This window comes from Panthera leo, chromosome E3 (assembly GCF_018350215.1).
Source record: "Panthera leo isolate Ple1 chromosome E3, P.leo_Ple1_pat1.1, whole genome shotgun sequence".
NCBI classification, from domain to species: domain Eukaryota; kingdom Metazoa; phylum Chordata; class Mammalia; order Carnivora; family Felidae; genus Panthera; species Panthera leo.
The window spans coordinates 13,675,814-13,701,006 of NC_056694.1; the positions used below are offsets into that span (position 1 = coordinate 13,675,814).

Sequence of the window (25,193 nt, forward strand, 5' to 3'; positions counted from 1 at the left end):
CACCTCTCTCTCTCTCTTTCTTTCTTTCCCTCTCTCTCTCTCATCATAAAACATAGAAGTTTGAACATAGAACTTCTCAAAGCATTTTGGAGGTACATTTCTGAGACTTTCTGGGCCCTGTCATTTTCTTGTCAGGTTTGTCCCCAAGTATTACATGATTTTTGTTATTATAAAGGGGCTCATTTTTAAATTTTACTTTCTGTTCACTATTGCTGGTATGTAGAAAAGCTACTAACGTGTGTGGAGTTTTTTTATTTGCATATTTTACTGAGTTCTCTTATTCTCATACATTTCTCATCTGATTGTGTTTTCTAGCTAGACTGTTATTATTATTTTGTAAATAGTTTTGCCTCTTCCTTCTTTTGTTGGTTTTCAATTTAAAAAATTTTTTTAATGTTTGTTTATTTTTGAGAGAGAGACAGTGCCAGCGGAGGAGAGCAGAGAGAGAGAGGGAGACACGGAATCGGAAACAGGCTCCAGGCTCTGTGCTGACAGCCCATGACACGAGGCTCGAACGGGGCTTGAGCTCGTGGACTGTGAGATCGTGACCTGAGCTGAAGTCGGACGCTTAACCGACTGAGCCACCCAGGCACCCCTGTTAGTTTTTCATTTCAATGACAAGAATATTGTGTTTCTTACAGGTATAGTCCACACTGTCTATAACACCAAATATACCTGGTACATATTTCTGGGTTGAAGGGAAGGTGCTGACCATTGAGTCATTTTCCAGTTTACTTTTATGATCAGATTTATTTGTTTTTGAGTCAGTTTTAGTAGTTGAGATCTTTTCATAAAATCCACTTATTTTCAAATTTATTATAAACTCATGCGTTATATTTTCTTATCTTACAGAAAATATACTCTCCATGTTTGTGGTCATACCGCTATTCACATTCTCAGTTTTGTTTGCTATGTTTTTTGTTTTTTTTTTTCACGCTCAGACTTTTTTAATGCATGACCAGTTTTCTTTTTAAATTTTTAATAGGTCAGGGGCACCTGGGTGGCTCAGTTGGTTAGGTGTCCGGCTCTTGATCTGGCTCAGATGTTGATCTCGGGGTCTTGAGTTCAAACCCCACCCACGCTGGGCTCTGTGCTCGGTTGGGGTGTGGAGCCTACTTTAAAAAAAAATTGTTTTTTTTTTTTAATAGGTAACATGATCACATGATTCAAAAATTTAAATATATATGTATGTATGCAGTCAAATAATCTCCCCCTCCTCCCGCTCCTGAAATGTCTGGTTTTCCTGCCTGAGCCCCCAGACGGGAAACCACGGTCACTGGTATCTTAGATACTCCTCCAGAGCTCCTTTATGCATAAAGTAAAAATGAATGTATATTGTTTTTCTTCTGTTTTTCACAGAAGCTAGCACTATGCCGTATGTGATATATACAGAGTTGATTCCTTTCCAAGCTGTAGTACCTTCCACACTGTGGATATACCAGATTTGTACGTAACCAATGTCCGAGTTCCTCTTTCTTTCCAAATTTGCGATTCAAACCACGATGTTGTTTCATTGTGTCTATAGGGCTCCAGTCAAAAGAATTCCATGAGTTTCTTGGCCAAGTGTTGCCAAATTACCCTCCACTGAAGTTGTGGGCTTTCTATTCTACTAGTAAAGTACAATCGCGGGCCCATTTTCCCCAAGGAACTTGTATCAGATGTGTATCGAAAGGAAACAGGAGTTTTCCTAATCTGCCCTTATCTTTAAAAAAAAAAAAAAAAAAGTATTGTGTTTGAGTCAAGGTTATTTTTTTTTACATTTTTTAAGGTTTCTTATTTATTATGTATTTTTGAGAAAGAGGGGTGTGAGCAGGGGAGGGGCAGGGAGAGAGGGAGAATCTCAAGCAGCCTCACTCTCAGCACGGAGCCGAACGAGGGGCTCGAACTCACAAAACCACGAGATTGTGACCTGTGCCAAAAATCAAGAGTCAGACGCTTACCTGACTGAGCCACCCAGGCGCCCCTGAGTCAAGTTTATTGAGATATAGTTTACATGTAGTAAATTCACCCTTTTTACTGTATACTGTGCAGTGTCATTTTAATTTGCGTGTATTTTATTATAAGCATGATGTGTTATTTTTATAATCACAAGAAGGGCGATTCTAAAACCCCAAAATGGAATGAGTAACACTTGTAAATAAGACTGGTCCATTTGCACATTCTTATTTCTTTCAACCTCAGCAAATTTCATCCTTTGGCAAACTCAGAGCACACAGAGCAATACAAAATGATTTTTTTTTTTAATGTGTTCATGCCAATTTTGGAGAAGCACAGTAAGACAAATTGACTGTCAAGATGGAAAAGCTTAACTGGGAAGATACATTTATTGAATAATTGAAAGGAAGAGGAAATGCATTACCGATTAGCCACAAAAATGCATGACGCCTAATCTGTGCCTCAAGAGACTCATGTAAATGGGGAGTCGTAAAACTGTCTCAGCCCCCGAGTTCTTACCAGCCTTCTAACCTGCCACTCTTGCTTCTGGGTTGCATCGGCGGACTGATGATCGCTTTCAGGTTTAGCTGAAGTCCAAGTGTTCTAGCAACTCTTTCCTACCCTTTCCTAGCTTTCCTGCCCCTCCGCACTGTCTCTCTGTACCAAATATTGTAATGGACTCTTGGATTTTACCATTACCTGCTTTGTTCAGGATTTTTGTTTCGGAGGGGGCAGCAACGCGTAAATCAGAGAAAAAGCAATTAATGGTGGCAAGAGTGAGGACTAGAACAAAAGCCCTCTGATTCATTAAACAGCCAGGTGACCTCCATCAAGTGCATTCCCCAACTTCTCGGGGCTCATTCGCCATCTAATCGGAGAGGATTGGATAATAAGATCCTTGCTACTCACAGAAAGAGCCAAGGCTCAGTAGTATCACCTGGGAAATAGAAAGGGAGACTCTGGAGCCCCATCCCAGAATTCCTGAGTCCAAACTGGCATTTTAATCAGGTGTGCAGGTCATTTGTATGCACCTTCAAGTGCATGGTTTTCCCAGATTCTGGTCTCACACTGAAATTCTGGGCTTCTGGGTTCCCGGAGTCATTCATCATAGCCCCGTAGGAATTTGCAGGGCTCACTAGGGAGATTTCGGCATTCCTGTGCACCCCCCTCTGGTTGTCCGGGATGGTGATCCAGTCTGCTCCCCGCCCCCCTAACTCTAGCTGTGTCTAGGTTGGTACTAACCGACAGTGACAAGGGGGCAACAGAGGAGACACGAAAGCCAACCCCCTTTGTCTTTACAGAGCCTTGGGAAGCAAGCCCAAGGCTGCGCCACGCCCCCTGCCAACTTGGCTGTGTTGTCCTCATTCTAGAGGCTCATTAAATAAAGAACAAGGAGATAAATATAGTCAAGCTACATAGACGAAGCACTTATCTATGTGTTTCTAATGTGCTTCCTTACCGGCATAAGGAAAATCGAAACGATGTTCTCTGGGTGGTGTCCCTTGGAAGAATGAAACTTTCTTTTATGTCAGAGAGAAACTTCGTTTGGACACTGATTTGGGGCGGGGGAACATGGATTTGAATTTAAATTTAATGAGATGGAAAACATTTATGTATTTCTCCTTCACCTTCCCAGCCTGGAGAGAACAAAGCACTTCAAAAGGAGAGAAATGTGTTCCTGCCGTTATAGCAAGCATAATGATCCTAATTAGCCGTCGGGAGTGTCAGAGTGGGAAGAACCCTTGCTTATGCATCCAGAACTTCTCACTGAGGAAAATCTCTTAGACCGTGTCCCGTTAGGATGTCTGGGGTGGTAGTGCTTGTGCCGTGGACCTAACTAACCAGCTTGCGTTGTAGGAAGCCGGTGTATTTCAGTGAGCTCGTGTAATTTCTTGCTGTGGAAATGATAGAAAAAACATTGAAAGCAAAGCCCAACCAGAGCCCCTAGGTGTGAATGGAGGTAAAGGATCTTCTCTCCTTATTTAGGAGTTCGGGCTGAACGGGGCCTGTCCACATCAAGAATCTTGATGGGGTGCCTGGGTGGCTCAGTCGGTTGGGCGTCCGACTTCGGCTCAGGTCATGATCTCGCGGTTTGTGAGTTCGAGCCCCGCGTCGGGCTCTGTGCTGACAGCTCAGAGCCTGGAGCCTGCTTCCGATTCTGTGTCTCCCTCTCTCTCTGCCCCTCCCCTGCTCATGCTCTGTCTCTCTCTGTCTCAGAAATAAATAAAAACACTTAAAAAATTAAAAAAAAAAAAAAAGAATCTTGATGTTCTGTCTCAGCTCTCAAGTTTGTGGAATTCATAAAATTTCAGCTTATCGTTAGCAAAAATCTTCCCAGAAGGGCTCTGAAGGACAGCACTGGATGGAAATATGTGTGAGTGGGATGCCAGGAGTCTAGAATTACTTTTCACCGAGGTCTTATTGGATGCTTTATCCTTTGGTGGCTGAAACGTGCCAAGAGGGGACTTTCTTTGCACGCTGCCCGTGCAGTTGTAAAGATAGCCAGGGTCACATTAGCCCCAAAATGTGCTTTGTTTATAAACCCAGTTTGCTTCTGCTTTTGTGCATGTTATACGCTTGATCTTTTTTTTTTTTTTTTTTTTTTTACCAAAAGAACGTTTAAAATAACGGGTCACTTTGTTGCAAATTCCAGGGGAGAAAGAGGCAAGTGTGTGTACCTAAGAGGACATCCACAGAAATTGATAGGACCGTTAAGAATACTTTCCACACTCGATCCAGTGAGATTGGAAGAAAAAGCTGGGGGCCCAGAGTAGTTTATTTTGGAATGCCTGGAACACATCCTCATTTCAGAGAGTATCGTAATCGGTTCTCTCCCTGTTTCTGAGCTGTGTGACAATAAAACGATGGCTTTTTTAGCACAAAGTAGTGAGAAGGGTCATTCCCTGCCCCCCCTCCCCGATGTGTACAAAAGCATAACTCATCACTAGGGACGTTTCTTTCTATTTAATGTCGTATTTGTCTTTCACTCTTCTGTTAGAGGATTTTATGGAGTTTGGCTTATGCGGTGATCAAATAAACACTCTGTGAGATGTGGCATAGATGTCTGGGGCCTTGGAGAGGAGCGCATACCTTTTAAATTCATAACAGGAATTTTGCCTCCTCGTTCAGCACTGCACCCTTCCGGTGGCCGGGGGCGTGGGGGACCCTTTAAAAGGTCTGGCTTTGTATAGCTGACTGTAAATTGACTTGAATTCATGTTTGCACCTTGGATCTCAGACGTTGCCAGGATCACTTGGCGAGCACGAGGAGGCCCGCCGTTTGACCACAGTTTAGCACTTGCCAAACAAAAAATTATTTCTGTAAATGTCAAGTGTGTCTCATCGGTCAGAATGGGAAGGGGGAAGACGCAAGGCCAAGAAGGAACATCTGTGGGTGGTTCGATAACATTTGCTTCACTTGCTGTTTGAAAACACCGCTCTTTTGTATATTCAAGAACTGTATGGGTTTTAAAAGGGAGAGATCAACTTGCCGGCTATTGTTTCTTAATTTTACTGCATGAAAGGTTTTGTCAAGACTAAGGAAGACATCCACTTTCAGACCCTGGTGGCCTAGGCTGCTTTCTGGAATGCAGCCTCCTCCGGCCGGCCCGTCTTTCCGTGTTCACGGTGTGCTCGTGTCCCGCACGTGGTAACGTGAGGACAGGAAGCCAGGAGGCGGCCCTGGGCCATCCCGCGTCATTGAGACCGTGCGACCCGGAATCCGGGCTTGGACTTGGCTTTCGGCTCCTCGTTTCACACTCACGTGTCATTACCTGTGGTTTTGTCTTTGCTCTCCCCCCACCCCGCACAGATCCGGAGTTAGGTGTCGGCACACTGCCCGAACATGACAGCCAGGATGCAGGGCCGATTGTCCCCAAGATATCCGGTCTAGAGAGAAGCCAGGAGAAGAGCCAGGACTGTTGCAAAGAGCCCATCTTTGAGCCCGTGGTGCTTAAAGACCCCTGCCCTCAGGTCCCCCAGCCGCTACCCCAACCCCAGGCGGAACCCCAGCCCCGAGCTCCTTCTCCAGACCCCGACCTGGTGCGGCGCACAGAGGCCCCGCCTCAGCCCCCGCGTCCAAGCACACAGCCACCACAGGCGCCCCCAGAGGCCCAGCTTCAGCCCGCCCCTCAGCCTCCGGTGCAGAGGCCGCCGAGGCCACAGTCCCCCACCCAGCTGCTCCACCAGAGTCTCCCGCCTGTGCAGGCCCATCCCTCATCCCAGAGCCTCACCCAGCCATTGTCCGCCTACAACAGCAGTAGCTTAAGCCTCAACAGCTTAAGGTGAGCAACCTGCTTTTTTGTTGTTGTTGTTTTTTTTTGGCCTGACTTTTGCCATCTTCTTCGGGACCGGCAGGCAGGGGTGGGGAAGGGGTTCCCAAGGACATTGCAAACACTGACACTGTTCCCCGGGAGGCAGAGACCAGGGGACAAGGAGAGGGCCCCGCGAGGCTCGGGGCTCTTGGGAGAGGGCAGGTTGGCCTGGGTTGGGGAGAGAGGACGTTGGGAAGAACTAAAACAGCTGCAGAGACTCCTGGCGGGGGGGGGGGGGGGGGGGGGCAAAGGCAGGAAGGGAAGGGAGTGTGCATAAGACAGTGTAGAGGGGAGCTCCCCACCCTGTCCTGGAGAGAGGCCACGAGGGGAAACCTACCAGCACCCAGCGTTATGAGATTTAAAAAAAATTTTTTTAACATTTAGTTTTGTGTGAGAGAGAGAGAGAGAGAGCACATGCAGGGGAGGGGCAGAGAGAGAGAGGGAGACACAGAATCCGAAGCGGGCTCCAGATTCTGAGCTGTCAGCACAGAGCCCGACGTGGGGCTCGAACCCACAAACTATGAGATCGTGACTTGAGCCGAAGTCAGAGGCTTAACCGACTGAGCCACCCAGGCGCCCCCAGTGTTAGGAGATTGTTAGAAGGGAGGGATTTGCCCCCATGAGAGGATGTGCTGCAACTCCAGAGTCAGGAAGATGGGGACCAGGGGACTCCGGCTGAGGTTTTCCCGTTACGACGTACTTCTTCCAAGGTGGGTCAGAGGGGCGTAGGAGAAGCTAGCTGGACAGGAGACAGAGAAGCTCCCGTGTGGCGATCCAGGCTCTCCTGCCTTGTCTTTGCCAAGCTACAAAGGAAAGTTTTCAGAGTAGCTCAGTGGAGGAACCGCGGAGGAAAGGGAGACAGAAACCCGGGTGTGGGGCCAAGCGTGGCCCACCCTCGCTTGCCCCGGAGGTTGTAATTCTAACCTAGTAGGGCTTTGCTTTCCTTGTGACGTGACCGAGGGGGGTTCTGGGGCGGGCTGTTTTCCTGTCTAGGACAGGGGAAGGAAACTGCCTTTGCCAGGGTTCATTTCTGTGGCCCTCCAGACCACAGCGGTGATGAGGGGCTCCCTGGTTCACCTTGCTATCTGTGCTTCTTCATCAAGGGGCAGCAGTCAGACAGGGTGAGCTCAGGCCATTGTTCTCGTCCATCTTTGTAAAGTGGAGGAAATGTGGCTAGTGGAGGACGGACAGAAGGCGCAGGGTTTCTAGGGGCAGAGGTGAGAATCTGGCCACAGAGGGGGAGCCGACGTGAGTTTCCGGCCGCCATCGGGTCACCAAGTGTTCACCGCTGAGAGAGAGGGGGGGAGAGCATAAGCAGGGGAAAGAGAGAAGGAGAGAGAGAATCCCAGGAGGCTCTGTGCCCTCAGTGCAGAGCCCAATGCGGGGCTCGATCCCACAAACCATGAGCTCATGACCTGAGCCGAAACCAAGAGTCAGACGTTCAACCCACTGAGCCACCCAGGCGCCCCTGTGGTTATGATTTTAGCAGAGGCTTCTTGTGGGCATGAGGGAGGGTCTATAAAGAAGAAGGAGCAGGAGAAAGCATTGCACGGCTTTGGGCAGTGAGATAGGATTTTTTTTTTTTTTTTAAGAAAATAAATTGCTTACCTCTTTTTTCCTTCCTTCCTTTTTTTTTTTGGTCACTCCGACAGCAGTAGCAGAAGCAGCACCCCAGCAAAGACTCAGCCCGCCCCGCCTCACATCTCTCACCACCCTTCGGCCTCCCCGTTCCCCCTGTCACTGCCCAACCACAGCCCCTTGCACAGCTTCACACCCACCCTCCAGCCCCCCGCACACTCACATCACCCCAATATGTTCGCCCCTCCCACGGCTCTGCCTCCGCCACCACCTCTGACTTCGGGGAGTCTGCAGGTCCCCGGACACCCGGCCGGAAGCACTTACTCAGGTAGGAGGGGGGGCCGACCTCGCCCACCTGCCCTCCCGTCTCCCACACTTGGGGCCTCACCGCTGCCTGTGTGTCCTTCATGGCTAGGTCTTATTGACTGAGCAGTTGCTGCTTTATTATAGAGACTCTTGTAACCCGCCTCCGGTCGGTCCTTCGTGGGCTGAGGTTTGGCAGAAATACACGCCGCCCCCTACCCACCTAGCGCAGCCCAGGAGGCTCGGACACAGCCAAAGGGGAGCCAGCTGGTTGGAAGTCCAGAGGCTCTTCCAAATAAGGCCACGCGCTACGTGGTAGAACACGGATTACATACGCCCGGTCATCCCATTCGAGGGACGGAAACTTCACCAGGCCCGCGACTGTTCTGTTCCAGTCTCTTTAAATTCCATCCTGGTTTAAGGGGGTTGTTTTCAAGGAGTAGGGCCTTCTGCGTTCTTGGGAGGGGAGGATGCGCTTTTCGCTCCAAGGTATCCCAGAGTTTTAAGTGTTAACAAAATCCAGCCTTAGATACTGGCTTCTTCTCTCCTCACCTGTATTGACCAGGCTGGTATCCCAAGTTTGGGCCCCTGTAGTCGTGCTGACCCACCATGGCAGACATTCCCCCTTGAAGACGAGGGCATGGGAACACAGCCAGGTTAACAGAGATCAGTGCGCACTCGACGATGTTAATTCCTTGAACCATCAATATTGTCCCCCTGTGGTAGATGAGGGAGCTGAGACCCAGGTGGGTGATATCCCCACCCCCCGCCACGCCCAGGCTCCCTGAGCTGGCAGTCACAGAGCCAAAAACTGACCTCTGGCTGTTCGGCCTGGAGCCTTGTCCCCGAAAGCCTAGGGGCTGGAAGAACGCAATCCCATTGTGACTGGGCGTCAGGATCCTCTGGTTGGTTGTTCCCTTCCATCCGGGGGGCACAGGGGCCCTCGGGGGTGCCCTCGGCCCCGCCGACCTCTCTGGTCAGGGCCTCGGGTGTCCTTATCCAAAGGATACCACTGGGGGTGGGGGGGGAAGCATCACCCTCTCCCTTTCCTTCTTTTCCAGAGCAAGACATCTTGCGACAGGAACTGAACACACGCTTTCTGGCCTCTCAGAGTGCTGACCGCGGGGCTTCCCTGGGCCCTCCGCCCTACCTGCGGACCGAGTTCCACCAGCACCAGCACCAGCACCAGCACACGCACCAGCACACGCACCAGCACACCTTCACGCCGTTCCCCCACGCCATCCCCCCCACCGCCATCATGCCGACGCCAGCACCTCCCATGGTGCGTACCCCAGGCAGAAATGTGAGGATAAGTAGAGCACGACTCTCTTTTGTGCAGCACGCCGGGGCGGAATGGGCCGTCGGGGCACAGGAGACCGGGTGGGGAGCGCTGGCCACTTAGGGGCCTCCTTTGGCCTCGTCCGTCTTGGCTGGAGAGAAGGGAGTGCGCCCTGCTCCGGGCAGCGCTGACCCGGGGCCCGAGGCAGGAGCCTCTTTCTAGCAAGTTCTGTCCAGCACTGCGTGTGCGCGTGGGCGGAGGGGAGGGTATTTTAGATGCCCTCCAAGCAGTCCCAGCCAGTGTCGGTAGTTAACTTCTTCAAGGGCAGTTGTGCCTTCTTGAGCATCTTGGGGGGGTCGCCACCAGGTGTAAAAATGTATCTGTCGGTGCTTCGCACCAAGTCATAATAGCAAACAGATGCTCATAGAATACTGGGAGTCAGGAGGAGGGCCGAGGAGGGGAGAGAGCCGTCAGAAGATCTGGACTGTATCCGTTACCCCCTGCTCTTTCAGGGGGCTCCCCAAGCCTGTTTTGTTGGGGGCGGGGGTTATATTTTTTGTATTTCATAAGACGGTGCCCAAGTCTGGCATCCTGCTCTGTCGGCAAGTGGCCAGGGAGTGATGCACCCACAGGGGCAGAAGTCGGCCCCGTGATGAGAGCTGCCATTGCCAAGGACACGATCTCGGTCTTGACCCGGGGCTGGCCCTTGCTGGATGAGCCACCTGGGATTTGTTTTTCTTTTTTAACTTACAAACTGTAGTGAACAGTCCCATATTAGGGTGCTAAGTATTCTGAGATAGAGCCCTGTCTGCCACAGTGAGGATTAGAGTGTTTTACTGACTTAATTTTTCATATTTAAGGAAATACTTGATTTGAAGGCAGTTAGTGTTGGCATGGCGAGAATAGATTTGAATTCCGTGATTTTAAGAGGTGCGCCCTTCACCAAACTTTGCGTCCTCTCCTCCCTCCCCCTCCCATTTTGTTCTACTTAATGTTTTTAAAGATGGAATTTTAAAGCTTATCTTATAAATTTTATTTAGGAGAACATTAGAGATGAGGCCTTGGGACCAAAATGTTTTCCTATAGTAAATCCTGTATCTTTTTTTTCTGGATGAATTGTTGTCCTTCCCAACAGTTATGTTTTTTAAGGGCTTAATATTTGGGGAAAGAGTTTATGGCAGCCTGAGTGGGCTGTTAAATCAAATCTTACTAAGGGGGGGTTGTAGCACCAGGACGTTGACGTTATTTAGAGGAAGCGGTGGGATACTCTTTTCTGCTCAAAAGAAAAGTTCCAAGACCTCTCCCAGATTCCTTTATATTTGGGTCTAATACGTTTCAGCAGGTGGCTGAACATACAGTTCTTCAGCCACAAGGAAGATGGAAATGGAGGGAACTCTCTGGATAAATCAGACCAAATGCTCGCTTCTCTTTGATGTATCTGAATAATTGCCCCTTTTCTCCAGTTTCAAGGTCTGGTTTATGCCAGTCTCTAAATGTAGACCGAAATGACTCTCCGGTGTGGCCAGGACCGCAATGCACCGTCTGGGTTTTCACTTTGGTTTCCCCTGTCTTGTCGGAGGGACTCAGGAGTCAAGAACGGTTTCTCACGTACAACGAGGTCGTGGAGTCTGTTGACAGCCTAATTAACGGCGGAGAAGCTCGCTCAGGGCTGCCTCCGCCGAAGCCGTGAACAGAATTGTAGACTCTTTAAGTAACTAGCTTTTGCTTTGATCCCTTTACAGTTTGACAAATACCCTACAAAAGTTGACCCATTCTACCGGCACAGTGTGAGTCTTGTTACCATGCTACACATTCAATGTAACTGCTTTTCCATTTTTGTCCTCTTGCCACAGATCAGTAAATGACTAGCAGCCTTCCTTAATCATCTTTGCGAGAATCCCCATTGCGCCTCGTCACTTTGGATGCTTGCTTTTGTGACGTTTGCTTCTGGTAAAGATGCAGTATCCTCTTCCGAATCAAAAGATCATTAGCGCGCCTGACACCTTAAAGCACAGGTGAACCTCACTGCGAGCCAGGCGTCTGTCCTCAAAGTGGGGGGTCTGCACTCGAATCACTGTGGCCGCAGGAGACCCTGGAATCCCAGGATTTCAGGAATTGCCCAAAACATCCTTAACACAGATTTCCCAGAATCAACGTGAAGTATTTCTTCCGAACAGAATGTCGTTCGTCTTTTTTGACTCCTAAGTCCTCCAAAAACAGATTCTCATTTCCTCCTGACTAAATGTAGACCCCTCTCCCACGTGGCTGGTCGTGTTCTCCTGGGCTTGTTGCAACCAAAACCAAAAACTATCATTTCAGTAAAAGAGGGTCCTAAGATTGAAATACATGGTTTTTCCCCTTTAACCTCGTTCTTCTTTATGTAACAAAAAATTTTTTTCTTTTATGCCACGTTAAAGAGTACGGTTCTAGAACTGAAATCGGCACCAGCCTATTTCGATACATTTCAGTTGAGACGTGAGACGAGGGCTTTACTTATTTATCTTTTAAGACAAACACCTTGTACATCTTACCATGATATTTTGATTATGGAGTGAATACTGCATCCTTCTTACCTGAAATTTTGCAAGTTTCTTTGCTCAGTGGTTTATTCATATTTTTCAAGCGACACCAGAAAGAAAGAAGAGGAGTAATTTCTTGTAGCCACGTTGTCCATCCGTCCTCACCTATGCTTGCTTGGAAAGAAGTGCTCCTCAGTAGATCAGCAAAGCCTGTGAGCTCATTCCTACTCTGAACCAGATAATCAGGCACTGCCTTAGTCCAGAGTGTAGCCAGCCGAGAAGTCAAAACTACAAGATATTAGAAAGCAATTAAGCATCAGTTACTCTAGAGACGTGCAGACATAACGTGAGGGAGCCTCCTCAGGAAGAGATGCGGAAAGTATATCCGAGTGCCGGAGCCCCACGTTGTTCTGGCACTTTCTGCTCACAGCACTGTGATACAAAAGCATTTTTTTTTTTTTTCTTTAACGGACGTGCAAAATGCAGCAGACGCCTGGGCTTCCTCTTTAGCGCTGTCCCGCGAGTGGTGCCGTCCTTAAGGGTCATCAGATTTCTGCCCTTTGTGTTTGTGGATTTCAGCGAAGGACTAGCTAAGGAAGTCATTCCTAGAGACAGTTTAGCGTGCTCAGCCAGTGGCTCAGATTTACTTCTGAGTAAATCTGGACAAAGTGTAGTGCCTTCCTACGTGCGTGTGCCACCGGCGGTCCTAGAAGTACGATAGAGAGAAAGCCCGGGGGCCTGAGTTTCCGGCAGGTTTATGTTTTATTACTTAGGTACTTCAGATTTTTCATCCGGGGGGGTGGGGGGTGGGGAGTCCAGCTCTATTCTAAGAGGGTCAGTCATGGACTATAACAGCAGAAGGACAACGATGAAAATATCTAATTTTTGTATTGAAAACGTTAAAGGAAATATACCCACCGAGAGGCGGAGTATTAGAGACTTGAGTGTGTTTCAGTGTGGCATGTATTTAATTACACTGCTTCATACAGTATACTGGGGGGGAGGGTTATTTCATTTTATTAGTTATAGTGGATAATGTATGAAGTACTTAGTCTCCCCTGCTTTGGGGATTAGGACGTTATAAGGGGAATTAAGATGGAATGCGCTCAAGTATCTAAAACACAATTTTAGACTTAAAAGTAGTTTTAAATGAGGGCACTTGGCTTGCAATCACTGTTTAAGTGGATTTAGTTCAATATCAATTAGTCTGAAAAACTTTTGCTGCATCATTGAAGGGAGCAAAATGAAATAAAGACCCACAGAAAAGTATGTGCCCTGAAAACAGGATTGCAAAATGGGCATCTCAGCCATTACCTAGAAATAGCAAACAGAAAGGCATCATTAGGAAAAGCTTGAGGTCTTATTATCGTGTTTTTGACATTTTACGCAACCCGAAAGGTGGGCCATTACTTAAATGTCTGTATGGTGGTTTGATCAAAGTAAATGGAATCAGAGCAGTGGGATCTCGGAAATACTCAATTTCTAGAAGGAGGAAACGATGTCTGTGCCTTGTGTTCGGTATTGCTGCATATTTCTTCCCTCCATCGTGTCCTCTTAATTCCAGAAAATTCATATTCCTAATTCAGAATCATTCTTCTCCCTGCACTGAGTGGTCGGACACAGCAAGGGCTGGGTCTGGGTAGCCCCCAGTGAGCTTGTCCACCTTCTAGAAAACAGTAGCTCCGTTGTAAGTGCACGTTTTACCCTCCCACAAATATTTGTCCTCATTTGAGATGAGACAATTAAATTGTCCTCTGAAACTGCCACTTCTGGAACAACGTAATGAAGCAAGGATTGTGCATATTTTCTCATTTCCTCAAACTATTAAAAATCTAAAATTACTAATTGAGTTTTAATGGTATAAAATCCTGCAACTCGTAAAGAGTCGCTTCTTTTTCTTCCTTTTTCCCTAATTTTTCTTTTTTTTTCTTTTTTTTTTTTTCCTTTTTCTAATTAACTTGTAATTTTCCGGGCATCTTATTTGGCTCAGCACCCCTCCTGTTTTTGACGCACATTAAAATCTCAAACCATTTAGGTCTTCTATCCGATTTAACAATTAATAATTAGAAAAGCTCCCTTTCTAATGATGTCCTCGTCTGGGACATCATTTGCTGGCTGATTGATTCTGAACTACTTTTAACTTTTTAAGTTAAGCATTCATGGCACATCTGTGTGATCATTTCATCCTGGCTTCTTGACTAATAGCATCAAACTGAGATTATCTGGCTTGCTAATGTCGATGTCGTTCTATGGGAAGGGAATTGGAATGTATCATTTGCCTCCTACTAAAATCTTTTTTCCCCTCTCCGTCTTTGGCCACAGCTCTTCCATTCCTACCCTCCTGCAGTATCGGGCATCCCCCCTATGATTCCACCCACTGGTCCTTTTGGTTCACTACAAGGAGCATTTCAGCCGAAGGTAAGAAACCTTACCGTGGAAATAGGCAAGCACCTTTACCAGCCGAGCCCCAGGCTGGGCGTGCGGGTGGGTTCTGCATCCTGTCGCCCGCCAGTGACGAACCTTCCCAATCCGAAGTGACCACTGGGATTAGAGCGACGTTTTTGTTTGGTTTGGTTTTTTGGGTTTGGGGGTTTTTTGGGGGTTTTTTTTTGCGAGCCCTCTGAGTTTTAAACCTCAGCCCCGAATTGCATTTTCAATCTGTATTATCCATGTAATCTCAGCTGAGCCGCGATTTCCTACAATCTTGAAAATATACAGAATACGTATATATATATTTTATTGCCAGTATTGTGGACATAAGCTTCTGGTCAGGAAATGTATGAAATGTCAGATATGTGTGCACCAAGTTGTCCTCGAGTTACATGTTATGAGCAAAGAGGCAGAGCTGAGCCTTGACTGATTGTAAGAGACAGGAAGGGAACAATTCCAAACTAAAATTGCATCCTTCCAGTTGTGTGAGGGGAAGACGCTTCTGCTCCCTCTTCCCCATTTTGCTCCTGAGCCCTGTCTGTCTGCAAATTCTGGCTCTACTCTGCTTCAGTCCTCCCTCAGCCGTGGTCATGCTTACCAAGGTCAAGACCAACAGCCTCATGGGAAATTAACCTTTTGCCCTTTAAATAACTAAACTCGTTTCTACCTACTCAGTGTTATCCTACTCATCTGGGGCTAGGCTTCTCTCTGAAGGTCAATAGGGAGGAGTCATTCTCAGAACACTCTGCCCTTATGCGACTTTATCACAGCCCCTTCTTTATTTTCATACAAAAGTGAAATGCAGGTATGTTAGTAACCGTCCTCAGACTCTTTAAGTAGGAAAGTTTGCTGTGTGTGGTTTTTGGTTTTCCTTTTTATTTGTTTATGTTTCCCGATCTCATTTCTAAGAGAACACACCAGATTGGGGCCAGGGTCTTCCAGCATGAGCGCGTTTTGCCTTTCTAGAGGCACGTTGTCATAAAACTAGAAACAGGAAAAGACATTTAAAAGCATTGGGGGTAGGACGAGGTACACCTCAGAAGTGACATTTATCTGCTTGGAATGGTGGCTTATAGGCCAGGTTATCCATACCTGGGACTTGCGTGATGGCTCTGTGCAACCCTCCTGTCTTGGGATGAAATGACAATGATTTTTCAACCCCTTCCCCTGTCTGCCATTCCCTGCACCCTCACACCCTGGGCCCTGGTCTGTCCCCTCTGGGCTGCACCAACTCTCCAGTGCCTCTCCAAACAGACTGCTAGGTCATTTAATAAATTAGACTATTTCCCTCACTCACAATTATCCAATCACACAGAAAACTACATCTGGGCAAGAAAGTGTCTCTCTTGGTGTTGAAATAGGCCTTTCCAGGCCATCTTACTGATTGAATATGTAGATTGCAGTTCATTAGCGGAGTTCTTCATATGTATGCAAATCAGGCTGTTAACAACTCCAGCTTAATTGTTAGTTGTACAGCAGCTGACTGCTTTTCTTTCTTTCATGCTTCCCCCTCCCCTCCCTTCTCCTTATAGGCAAGCTTTGTGCCTAAGCTTGAGCTCTTTTCCCACCCGCGTTAACTTCTGGTGTGACGGGAGTCCTAGAAGTTGTGGTTTCTGCAGTAAGATACCTGGTGAAACATGTCCTGACTCCTTCATCCCCCCCCAGATAGTAGGGACTGACTGCGTGTGCCAGAAGTAGGCTTTTTTGTCGTTGCTGTAAATTCAAAGGACACAAGCCTGTGGATAAGGTTATTGTTACGAATGACATTCAAGAATGGTGGTGGTTTCGGAAAGATGAAGCCGAATTACCGTAGTTAAAATTTAGAGTTCGCTTAATGTCTGTGAAACACTTGCACTTATTCCGATGAGGGGCACCTGGTACAGCAAATGGCCGCGACGTTCACGCAAGCAGTTCTTAGAGTGCTTGGTGATAACACAAAAGACACAGTGACAGGGCTGTCCGTGTCTCAGAAGAAGATGGATTTGGGGGCAGTCCTTTCACATGTTTCTTCTCTTTGGTCCTGTGCTTCTTACTGCGGTGAGAAGTGATGTGGTCCACGTCTCCGCTTTTGGATGCCTTCCCTAGACAGGACAGCCTTCCCTAGACAGGACTACGTCGGGTCAGGCTCCCTGGAGAAACTAGGGAGCGGGTCCTCTTGAAGAACATGTGCGATCAACTGGGGGAGATGCCTCTGTGAACTCTCATCGTCTTCCAGAATGAAACAAACAAACGAAATCGACGTTTGACTTGCATATTTTAGAAGGAAAAGAGAGATCTTGCTCTTCAGGTCATGTGTTCTATGCCTCCTAAGCTGTGGTCTGATTAATTTGTAGACCTCCAACCCTATCGATGTTGCTGCTCGACCCGGGACCGTCCCGCACACACTGCTCCAGAAGGACCCGAGGGTACGTAGAAGAAAGTCAGGCTCGGTCACAGGTAACGCCAGGGCCTGTTTGTTTCTGCGGGCCAGCCGGCCCAGGTCGTGCGCCTTCCTCAGCCCATCTGAGCGAGCTGCCGCGGGAGCTGTTCCTTCTAGTTTGCGCAAGAAAATGCCAGTCACTCTTAGAGCACAAAATCTCCGCTACTCCCTTGTGGCTGATGACACAAGGGGGGGACCCGCCAGCAGGGGAGAAGACAAATGGCTTGTGGTCCAAGCCCAGGAAGTGGGCTTGTGTAGTTTCTGTTTGACCAGTCTTCTCTGTCTATGTCCCCTTACATTTTCTCACCGAAGAAGTAACTGTAAACTGTTTTGAATGGAAAAGCGTGAAGCACTTTTCTTCCTGGACGTCACAGGACCCTCTCCCCGCACACCCCCCCCCCAACCCCAACAGCGCTCCTGGCCCCTACTTGTAATGCAGAATCCTCCTGTGACCTGAGTCAAATGTCCCTCGCGCTTAGGTTATGTCACTTGTTCATAACGCACACCTCTACCGCCTCTCAAAAACAATTGGAAGTTCTACAAAAGATGCAGTCTTGTCTCGTGGGTTGTTACTTACGTTTGGCTTTATAGTAAATGTGGACAGACGGTGACTTTTTACAATATCGTCTTTTTCCCTGGCTAAGGGGCAGTCAGAAACTGATGACCAGAGTTAGGTAGAAGTTAAAAATGAACTAGCTACGTAAGTATTTTTACGATGTTTAGTGAACCTTCCAAAAGTGTGTAATACCTCTAAGTAGTGTGCGGTCATCACACGGAGTGCGTTGGTTCCACCTTACGTCTGGAAGAGGACAGCTCTCCCAGAAACCCCTGGGTACCCAGGCTTCCAGGTCTACGGTCCGGAGGCCGTCCTCCCTTAGAACCCAGGCGGTGTGCTTAGAAGGGCTGTTCAGATGTGTAATGTGAGCAAATCATGTTGCCGGAGGGCAAATTGCTATTGATTAAACTTGGTCGGGGGCTTGTCAGCGTGGACGTGCCCAGGCTTGTGAAGTGGGGGAAGGGACGCTTGGCACTTTTGATCGTGTGAAAATGGGTTAATTATTCTCTAAAAGGGCTTCATTTAAAAGTAAAATTCTAACATTTTAATTTCCCCTCCTAATGAAGCACTACAAATTTGTTAATTAGAGCAATTGTTTGAGTGACAGGCATGTAACCGAGTTGTCATTTTCTCTTCACAGTTGACAGATCCTTTCAGACCTATGTTAAGGGTAAGAGAGCTTCTTCTAGAACTGTTTTGCAACCTCTGTTTGACTCCCTGCGGGTTAAAAATACAAATCCATTACAAGGAAACAAGCCATAGAAACGTTGGAATAAAATGTTGGGAGGAGAGTGGCTGGGCTTTTCAGGTAGTGTAATTGGAAATGGCCCACATTGTGTTGCTTTGAGTGTTGGAGGAAGCCAGGCCATTGAGGGAAAGCAAACAGAACATTCAACTGAGGCACCGTATCTTGTTGGGAGGGCTGCTGAAAGCTTGACTAGTGGGAACGTACGTGGGAAGTCTTCAGCTAAAGGCAGAAATTAGGATTTCACTGAGCTCTGCTGTCTCTCCTGCACCTAGAAGATATAGATAGATAGATAGATAGATAGATAGATAGATCCATCTATTTATCTGGGCTGGTGGCTGCCTCGTTCTGTGGTACGTGATGTTGACCCTCAGAGCCATTCAACCTATTTCTCTGGTGCAGAAGAGGGACATACTAAGCATTAGTTTTGTTAACGTCTTGAGTGGTCTGGAGAGTGGCCAAGAGATGACCTCTGAATAAACGCTGACTTACTGGGGAGGGGGATGGTCGGATGGAAGATGGATGGATAGATTTCCAGCTACACTTAACCCATTTCTGGTGCCTCTCATCAGATAATTCAATTTCTCCAAAGCGAAACAAAGGAGAACTGTGTCATCACGTAGGTGATTTCAGATGACCCATGATTTCATGACAAGAGAACTGACCCCAGACTTGGATTTAAGGATATCTTTCAGAAACAGCTCCTTAATATAGAAACCAGAAGCGTCTGTCCTTTGCCGATGTAGGAATGGGGCAGCGTTTCCTCTCATCTGGCCTGTAGTTACTGAGCGCATGTCGGGAGCTTATGAGTAGGTTACGCAACAAGACTACAAACGGATTGGCAGGAGGTGGTCCCTGCCCTCCAGGGTGGTAAGACAGCTCACTCAGTTACTCCTCTGCTTGGAAAGCAAGACATGAACTGATCTGAGAGACATGGCTTGATACACTCCCAGACGCGACGGCAGCAGAGGCCTAGAGCACAGGAAGGAACCAGCTCTCTTTGTTTCTTCTCTTTTCACTTGGGAACGAGCGGCACCCAAAAACACCAATGGGTAGTTGACTCTTAGCGAAGCGTTTGTGGGAACAGGGCTTCAATGAAAATGTGAATTTCTTTGTTCCGCTCTGGGGGTTAACACAAAACCGCGTTGGGGGAGGCTACGCGGGTTCTTCTGTACCCTCTCTTGTTTTGAACCGATTCACAGACGCTCCCTAATTAGCTCTTCTGAACAGCCGATTTGCATGGTAGCATGGCCGCATTTGTTAGGTACAGCTTCCCCCTCTCCCGCTCTGCCAGCTGGCACCAGAAAAGAAAGAAGAGACACAGAGTAGGGCTCGGGCTTTTGCCATCTTGTGCTCGGTAACCGGGGAGGTCCCCGTCAAGTGTGGCTTTCTGAGCAGTGGCTTCCAGCTCGGGCCCCAAGGGAGGAGGGGCAGAGCTGACCGGGGTTCCCCGAGGCCCGGGCCCTGGGCAGCCGCTAAGAGAGGGCACTTGGAGGGCGGACTGAGCACAACCGGGCCGTGAAAAAGAGCGTCGGCAGCCAAAATCTGCTGCAAAGCTCTGAAGGAATTGGGAGATGCTGTGCTCTGGAAGGTCTTCCTTGTGACCACATTGCTCTTTGTTGTTCCAGAAACCAGGGAAGTGGTGTGCTATGCATGTTCACATCGCCTGGCAAATCTACCACCACCAACAGAAAGTCAAGGTCAGTCTTGCCTTCCTGGTCTGGCGGGGGAAGGGGGGCAGGGGGACAGGAGCATGGGGCGGGGGCGGGGGGGTGGGGGGGATCTCCGGATGGAGGGAGGAGGCATTTAAACAGCTTCTAAAGATCCACTGGCAGGAAGATGCTATTAGGAAATCTTACTATTAATTAGGGAAACCGCCAGTAAAATGATAAAATAGGAATAAACCAAGAACTCCCTGATGGTTTTTTTTTTTCCTTTTAGAGGATTTTGTCATCATATTGATCCAGATTAGATTAAATCCTGCAAAAAGGGGGGGGGGGCGGTGGTAATCTAATTATAGCAATCACGTGTTTATACAGAAAATAACAGAGTGTCTGGGAACAGCCACACATGGAAGTTTGCATTTCTGTAAGAATTGGGGCATTGGTTTCATTTTATGACTTTGAGAAGCTGATAGAGCCCTTTAGACCCTATGTGATGCTACTAAGCTTCCATCAGCAACACGTGGCGTTAAGAATTTCTTGAGGCGCCTGGGTGGCTCAGTTGGTTGAGTGTCTGACTTCAGCTCAGGTCATGACCTCGTGGTTCGTGGGTTCGAACCCCGCATCATGCTCTGTGCTAACAGCTCAGAGCCTGGAGCCTGCTTCTGATTCCGTGTCTCCCTCTCTCTCTCTCTCTCTCTCTCTCTCTCTCTCTGCCCCTCCCCTGCTTATGCTCTCTCTCTCTCCCTCTCAAAAATAAACAAACGTTAAAAAAAAAAGAAACCTAAAAAAATAAAAAAAGAATTTCTCTTTCAGGCGTCGTGTTTGGTTCGCAGTGACCTTTTAACACTCTCATTAATTAGTCATCTTGATGACCAGTGACACAGGTTAGAAAACAGTCAGTACCTGTCAGAACCACCTCTGGCCCGTTACCCTGCAGATTATTTTGCTTCTTTTGGCTGTGTTTTTGTCACACAGATGAATACTGCGTTCCACTTTTCCAGCCATTTGCGTTCTAGCCATTAGATTGCTGACAATTAAGAAGGTGGGGCAACTCTGAAACCCGCATATTTGAGGGGCGCCTGGGTGGCTCAGTCAGCTAAGCGTCCAACTTCGGCTCAGGTCATGATCTCGCGGTTCGTGATAGGGTCAAGAGCCTTCTGCAGACCAGATAAGGCATCACTGGTTGACATAGTTGTAACAGAAATAACTGACAAGTTCAGATTTAATGTCTGTGTAAGTGTGCCTAGAAAACTGGGAGAAGACGACCAATCAAGCAATTCCAGTAAGCTTCAGTTAATCCATTTTTTCACGAACAAGCATTTAGTGCTAACGGCCTCCATGAGAATAAGAAGCCTATAGGAGCACCTGGGTGGCTTAGTTAGACAACCAATGCTTGATGTCAGCTCAGGTCATGATCTTGCTATTCTTGAGTTCAAGCCCCGCATCAGTGCAGAACCTGCTTAGGATTCTCTCTCTCTCTCTCTCTCTCTCTCTCTCTCTCTCTCTCTCTCCCTCTCTCCCCCTCCCTCCCTCCCTCCCTCCCTCTTTTTCTGCCCTGCCCCCTGCTCGCTGGCTCTGTCTCTGAATAAATAAATAACTTAAAAAAAAAAAAAAGCTGATAAATAAAGGAGGGAGAGCTGGTTGTCACAGAAATATTTTGTTTTGTTTTGTTTCATTTATTTTGAGAGGGACCCCAAGCAGGGGAGGGGCAGAGACACAGGGAGACGCAGAATCCGAAGCAGGCTCCAGGCTCTGAGCTGTCACCACAGAGCCCGACGCGGGGCTTTAACTCATGAACCGTGAGATCACGACCGCTGACTAAATTTTGACACTCAGGCCAGTTCCCTTTCTGTTCTGGAGGATGGCGATTAGCGGATCGGTAGGTGAGACTCAACCCTCCTCGTAGCTCCTTCGGTCACAAGCGATGAAGGGTGTTGTATGTGCTACTTTAGCAACTTCCTCCCCGTGAAGGTGTCCCCGGCGACTAAAACCTTCATTATCTCGATTCAATTAGGAAGCCATCTTGCACACGAAGACGGCTGCTCATCTCCCCTTCCCAGCGAGCTCTTTGTAATCCCCAGGTGCCATCCGCTTGGATGGCTTCGTGGACCTAAGTTGTGGTTAATGTGCTGTGTTGTGTTCCGTGCAGTATTAGCAGCACCAAATAATCTGGCAACCAAATTAAAAGAGGCACTCAGAAGATTTTCAAGGATTTGTAGTGAATTAGAAGCTCAGGTTTGGGGTCTGGCTATTACTGCCCTGTGGATTTGTGCAGAAATGCCATTGTCCCCTTGCCTGTAATGGGCGTTTCCTCATTCTGTTAGTACTCCCCAAATACCACCTGCAGATTACTTCGGGTGCCAGGCTCAGAGGGCCCTCACCCGCCCTGCTGTCTGGTTGCCCGGCACTCTCCGGCGACCATACCCACGTACGCATGAGAAGCGATGGAACGTGCTGTCCGCTTCCGGCTGGAAGCGATCAGGGACGTTTCATCTCGAGTGGGCACAGCGGATGAGCGGGTGAGGGAGGGGCGTACTTCGGTCGTCCCGGATTCTCACGCCAGCTAGCCCAGAGGCCTCCTGTTGACTTCAGTACACAGTGGGACGGGGCTGTGCTCAGGGCAGACAAGAGGGAGTTTGAGGTGGTGCAGGCCCAAATGGACGGTGAGCGTCAATCGGGTGGCAGAGGTTGGAGGAGTGGGTCAGAATCCGGCGAAGGGCCGTGAAGGATGGGAGCCTGGCGGGCGGGGAGGGCTGGGCAGGGGGAGGGGCACGGGGAGGGAAGCATGGAGCCTCCAGCCCCCCCTGCCGGGGGGGGCAGGGTTGATGCTCATCAGGGGAGGCGTGAGATTCAGAGAGAAGGTTGCTGAGGATTAAGAAGGTGGGGCAACTCTGAAACCCCCATTTTTGAGGGGCGCCTGGGTGGCCCCGTCAGTTAACCGTCCGACTTCGGCTCGGGTCATGATCTCGCAGTGTATGATCTTGAGCCCCGTGTCCAGCTCTGTGCTGACGCTCGGAGCCTGGAGCCCGCTTCAGATTCTCTGCCTCTCTCCCTCCCTCTCTGCCCCTCCCCTGCTCGCACTCTGTCTGTCTCAAAAATAAACAAACATTAAAAAAATCTTCTTTAAAAAAGAAAACCCCATATTTGAGACCGCTACTGGCCTGAAGAATGACGCCACAGTGCAGAAGGGAGGAAACGGTGAGCCAGTTTCTATAGCCTTCCAGGAAGGTGAACGGAGAGTAGCTTGAGGGTATGAGTTACATATAACTGGGTGGAAACAGAGCGATGGCAGCTGATGGCAAGTGCTTCGCAAGAGAAGTTCTGGCGGTGCCTGCGTGGCTCAGTTGCTTAAGCATCCGACTCTTGGTTTCGGCTCAGGTCATGATCTCACAGTTCATAAGTTCAAGCTTATGTCAAGGACCTCGGGCTCTGCGCTGACAGCGTGGAGCCTGTATGGGATTCTCTCTCCCTCTCTCTCTGCTGTCTCTCAAAAACAAAACCAAAAAAACAAAAAACGAGAAGTTCTCGATGGTTCACTGGCTGATCTCTTCCTCAGGGAGTTGTGGGGCAGGGGCAAGAAAAAGACCCCTGTTCGTTAAATGAATACCCCTGCTTTGCTGCTGTTTATTTTTGTTTTTGTTTTAATATGTAACAATGAGCATCTGAAAATTAGCTTGTAGCGTGCAAATATTTCATCATAACTTCCCGTTACTAATGTACTGTGATCTATTAGAGTACAGCATAGAGTCATTAACGATTAATTTGCACAGCAGATTATTCATGCAGAATTCCTAATAAAATGAGCTTTGAAATACTATCATTTAAAAACTTGCTAAAATGGGCCTTTACAGCGAATAATAAACTGTTTCGGAGTGGTGGCGAGTTTGAATCAACGGTTTTATTCCTCAGGCCGTATGACCTCACAGACGGAACACTGGCCCCGTCCGGACGCAGGCCCCACTAGCCCCTCGTAGGTTGACCTGCTTTTCTGGCATTCGAGGGCGAGGTGCTTTGTGCGCTGTTGTTCTCCCAGCTTTTGTAAACTTGAACCTGACTGTAGCACGCAGCCCAAGAGCACCATTCACAGAGTCTCCTTTTTCCATCTCTGCCTCTTTGCTGAGGTCGTTCTTCCCTGCTGTTCCTCTTGGGGTTTCATCTTTTCTTTTTCCCCTTTTTCCCCTAGAAACAGATGCAGTCAGACCCACATAAGCTGGACTTCGGATTGAAACCCGAGTTCCTGAGCCGCCCCCCAGGCCCCAGCCTCTTCGGAGCCATCCACCACCCCCATGACCTGGCCCGGCCTTCAACTTTGTTCTCTGCCGCTGGTGAGTTCCGAGCTGGAGGAAAGAGTTATTGTTGAAGAGAACTCTTCTCTTCAAAGAGGAATGTTGTTCGCAGGTAGCTATATAAATTATGTTTGTGCTCTGGGCTACCGCTCAAACCTTCCCTTTAAAAACTACAGTTTCTGGGACGCCTGGGTGGCTCAGTCGGTTAAGCGTCCGACTTCGGCTCAGGTCACGATCTCACGGTCCATGAGTTCGAGCCCCGCGTCGGGCTCTGGGCTGACGGCTTGGAGCCTGGAACCTGCTTCCGATTCTGTGTCTCCCTCTCTCTCTGACCCTCCCCCGTTCATGCCTCTGTCTCAAAAATAAATAAACATTAAAAAAAAAGAAAAAAACTACACTTTCTGCCAGCTTGCAAGGCAACATCCCAGTACGTCTAGGGAGACGGACCCTTCTTCACTGATACACCCTCTTTCATTACAGAGAGAAAGAAAGATCATCTTTCTCTCCGGGGCCTCATGTTGCTTCGGCTCATTATTTGATGGTAGAAAACTTGCAGGACAGGGTAGAAACACCTGAGGGATCTGTTCATTAACCTTCGAATGCCTCCTAGGTGTGCCAAAGCGGGGGCAGTGGGAACTGGGGGTCACTGCGTCAGAGAACGACCCGTTTCCGCTCCAAGGACATACAGACAAAAGGCAGCGGACACACAGCCGTAAGGCGCATCAGGAAACGAGAACAGCCCTCCTCCTCAGAGGAGCCTTACCATCCAGGCCTTGGAAAGCCATTTTGCCGCACAGAGCTCCGCTCACTAATACTTGTAAATGGCGACGCTGCGCTCAATCTGGTGACGAGCTTCATAACTTCATACCCACCGTGCTAAGTAGAATTTATTCTTCTGGACATAAATATTCACGGGGCTCCCCGTTCCTGGTCCTGAGGGAACAAGTTTCACATCCATCCTGCCTGCTGCCTTCCCAGGCTTTTATCCAAGACTCATTTTGGGTTGACCTAAGGCTCTTCCATTCAGAAAGAGAGAGACTCCCCCACTGCAAGAAATCATCATTATAATGGGCCTTGTTGCCAAAGCAAGTGAGTCACCCTTGAGGGTAGATGGAATTTGCTAAGGTCTCAGGTTTTGCTCTGTGAGTTCTGTCTAGGGACATATTT

At 48.3% G+C, this 25,193-nt stretch overlaps 1 protein-coding gene across 4 annotated transcripts in view; it reads left to right on the top strand.

The window, feature by feature from the left end:
* AUTS2 (activator of transcription and developmental regulator AUTS2) overlaps window positions 1-25,193 on the top strand; it is a 1,111,391-nt gene that overhangs the window by 1,077,530 nt on the left and 8,668 nt on the right. The window contains exons 7-15 of one of the 4 annotated variants that reach the window (XM_042921091.1): window positions 5,746-6,217; window positions 7,900-8,153; window positions 9,190-9,431; window positions 11,150-11,194; window positions 14,249-14,344; window positions 16,690-16,761; window positions 17,972-18,001; window positions 19,705-19,776; window positions 23,924-24,065. In XM_042921091.1, coding sequence (XP_042777025.1) covers window positions 5,746-6,217; window positions 7,900-8,153; window positions 9,190-9,431; window positions 11,150-11,194; window positions 14,249-14,344; window positions 16,690-16,761; window positions 17,972-18,001; window positions 19,705-19,776; window positions 23,924-24,065 — 1,425 coding nt within the window. The remainder of the gene's footprint in view (window positions 1-5,745; window positions 6,218-7,899; window positions 8,154-9,189; window positions 9,432-11,149; window positions 11,195-14,248; window positions 14,345-16,689; window positions 16,762-17,971; window positions 18,002-19,704; window positions 19,777-23,923; window positions 24,066-25,193) is intronic. The other 3 variants (XM_042921092.1, XM_042921093.1, XM_042921094.1) reach the window with 3 other exon arrangements.